The sequence below is a fragment of the Poecilia formosa genome, unplaced genomic scaffold (genome assembly GCF_000485575.1).
Source record: "Poecilia formosa unplaced genomic scaffold, Poecilia_formosa-5.1.2 Scaffold751, whole genome shotgun sequence".
NCBI classification, from domain to species: Eukaryota; Metazoa; Chordata; class Actinopteri; order Cyprinodontiformes; family Poeciliidae; genus Poecilia; species Poecilia formosa.
Genome location: NW_006800690.1, coordinates 37499 through 39944, shown reverse-complemented (window position 1 = coordinate 39944; position 2446 = coordinate 37499). Strand labels below are relative to the sequence as shown.

The 2446-nt window shown below is 36.6% G+C and overlaps 1 protein-coding gene across 11 annotated transcripts in view; it reads right to left on the bottom strand.

Moving 5' to 3' along the window:
• LOC103131378 (SLAM family member 7-like) overlaps positions 1–1067 on the bottom strand; it is a 22650-nt gene extending 21583 nt beyond the window's left edge. For 7 of the 11 annotated variants that reach the window (XR_001660572.1, XR_475369.2, XR_475367.2 and 4 more), the window contains exon 1: positions 906–1067. Coding sequence is in view for 6 of the 11 variants with exons in the window: in XM_016666609.1 (XP_016522095.1) it covers positions 906–942 (37 nt within the window). In the remaining 5 variants the exon portion in view is untranslated. The remainder of the gene's footprint in view (positions 1–905) is intronic. The other 4 variants (XM_007543004.2, XM_007543005.2, XM_007543006.2 and 1 more) reach the window with 1 other exon arrangement.
• Between the last annotated feature and the right edge of the window lie 1379 nt (positions 1068–2446).

Genomic DNA, 2446 nt, shown 5'->3' with positions numbered 1-2446 from the left:
CAAGATACTGGAGGAGAACCTGAAGCTCCCAGGCCTCTGGTAGAGGACCCGAGCTCAGAGGATGAAAGAGAGAGAGAGAGAGAGAGAGAGAGAGAGAGAGAGAGAGACCACCCACGGAGGGTGAGAGGGGAATTTTTTTTATATACACAACTTAAAATTATCAACATTTTAAGTTGATAATTTAAAATGTTCAGGTCTGGTCGCCTGTTTGACTCTTTATTTTAAGTGAATTTTTTCATAAATGAAATGAAACTGTTCTGGTCTCCTGGGTCTCTTATCGACCCTCAGTGGTTCAAAACCAACAGTCAAAATGAACTGATAATGTTATGTGATTATGTGAAGCTAATATCTAACTGATAATTGGTGGCAAGTTCAGTCTTTTCTCAAGCATTATTTATTATTTATAGTTGGGATATTCCATCTACCTTATATCAAAGTTTTTATTTTATAGAATAAAGCTTGAAAAAAGTTACCCTCTCCCCCCCCAAGAAAGAGACAAAAAAAAAAAACCAAAGCAACAACAACAAAAAATAAAATAAAAATTAAAAATTAAAATAAAAAACTGAGCCACACCCTCAACTGAACAAAACGAGATTAATAAAAGAGAAAAATCAGTTCTGTCTCTTTAACTCTAGTATTTATTTTTTAATTGCTTCCTGCAAATCCATAACTATATTTTCGCATTTTGCACAGAAGCTTCACGGTTTTAAATTCTGAAATTCACATAAAAATATGAACTCAGAGACAAACGACGCTGTAAACTAATGGCGCCATAAATACATAATTCATCTGATCTGTGCAGATTATCGCAGTAAAACCTCTTCAGGTTCAACTTTAACACGCAGCTCATTGGTCTTTAAAAAGCTCCGACCTACAAACGTAAAGAGGAAAGTTGCACAACTTACCTAGAAATAAGCAAATAAATGTGATCTGGGTCTCCATTTCATAGCTACATCGAGACAAATTTATTTGTCTTTGAAAAGCAGAATCCTAAGAGGTCTTGTCGCCTCTTCGACACACGGGATCGTTCATGCAGCTGCTCTTCCTGTGGAGGGGCTGGACTCTCACAGCGGCCTCAGATTATAGGCTGATTTATGGAGAGCCATTATTTCAGCCGGCTCTCCATACTGATTCTCCATCAGCCTATAAATGACTACTAAAACAAGAATAAGTTCAATTAAATTACTTCCTTTTTAAGGAAAGGGGAAGTTTCGGGGAAAAATTATTATCATATGAATTATGCAAACATTTCCCCTTATGTAAATAAGATTAAACATTCAATGCACGTACTAACTATTATACAAGAAGTATGACAAACAGTTGAGTTGAAAATACCTTTGGGTAGAAAGTTTTTGAATCAAATTGAAACTTTTTTAGATGCTTTTTCAGTTCTTCACTCATCTGGTAACAACTTTAGATAGATAGATAGATAGATAGATAGATAGATAGATAGATAGATAGATAGATAGATAGATAGATAGATAGATAGATAGATAGATAGATAGATGATAGATAGATAGATAGATAGATAGATAGATAGATAGATAGATAGATGATAGATAGATAGATAGATAGATAGATAGATAGATAGATAGATAGATAGATAGATAGATAGATAGATAGACTGATTGATTGATTGATGAGTTAAATAAAAAGTAGGAACCTTTCTGAAAAATAACACTTTGTAATGAAACAGGAAATAAAGACAAATATTTGTCTGAATTAAAGTTAATATTAAAATTAAATAAAAACTAAACAAACAAACAAACAATGAAGCAACAAGTTACATGATGGCTATGAGTTATAATATTCCAAACTGATTAAAATCAAACCAAGAAGAAGACTGAGGAGGAATCAATCTAATCAATAACTGATCAATTTAATTTCTTGATGTTCAAACTCTCCTACATGGTGATGAAGCAGCTGGTTTGGTTTCCTCTGTAGCGTAGCGGGTTCAGCTCCAGAGACACGGTGAGGAGCTCAGATTGAAGCTGCTGCTAGTCTAGAGGATCCAGCTGAGATGGAGAACCGAGAGAGGAGACATCTGTTTATTTACGCTCTGTTTCAACATGCAGCATGGATCCACTGATTCCCAGATAAACTTTAGTTCAGTTCATAGAAGAAAGGCTGTTTTAACCCCTGATGGTCCAGTTGACCCGGTTCTACTGGAACCAGAACATCTGCTCCACCTCCAGCTGCTGTGGTTCTGAGTCAAACCAACCTGTTCCCCTCCCGGCCTGTGGGGGCGCTGCACCAAGAACCACTGAAGGAAACCACACAAAAACCTCTGAAGACACTGAGAGCAACTTCCTTCTTCACCAGGTGGAAACAAGATGGAGGCGTCAGAATTTCTCTTTAGGCTAAAGACCAGGAGCCATTTCTGCTGCTAGCGCTAGGCTAGCATGTTAGCATTGGTCATATTTACCCAGTGGATTATTCTACCAAG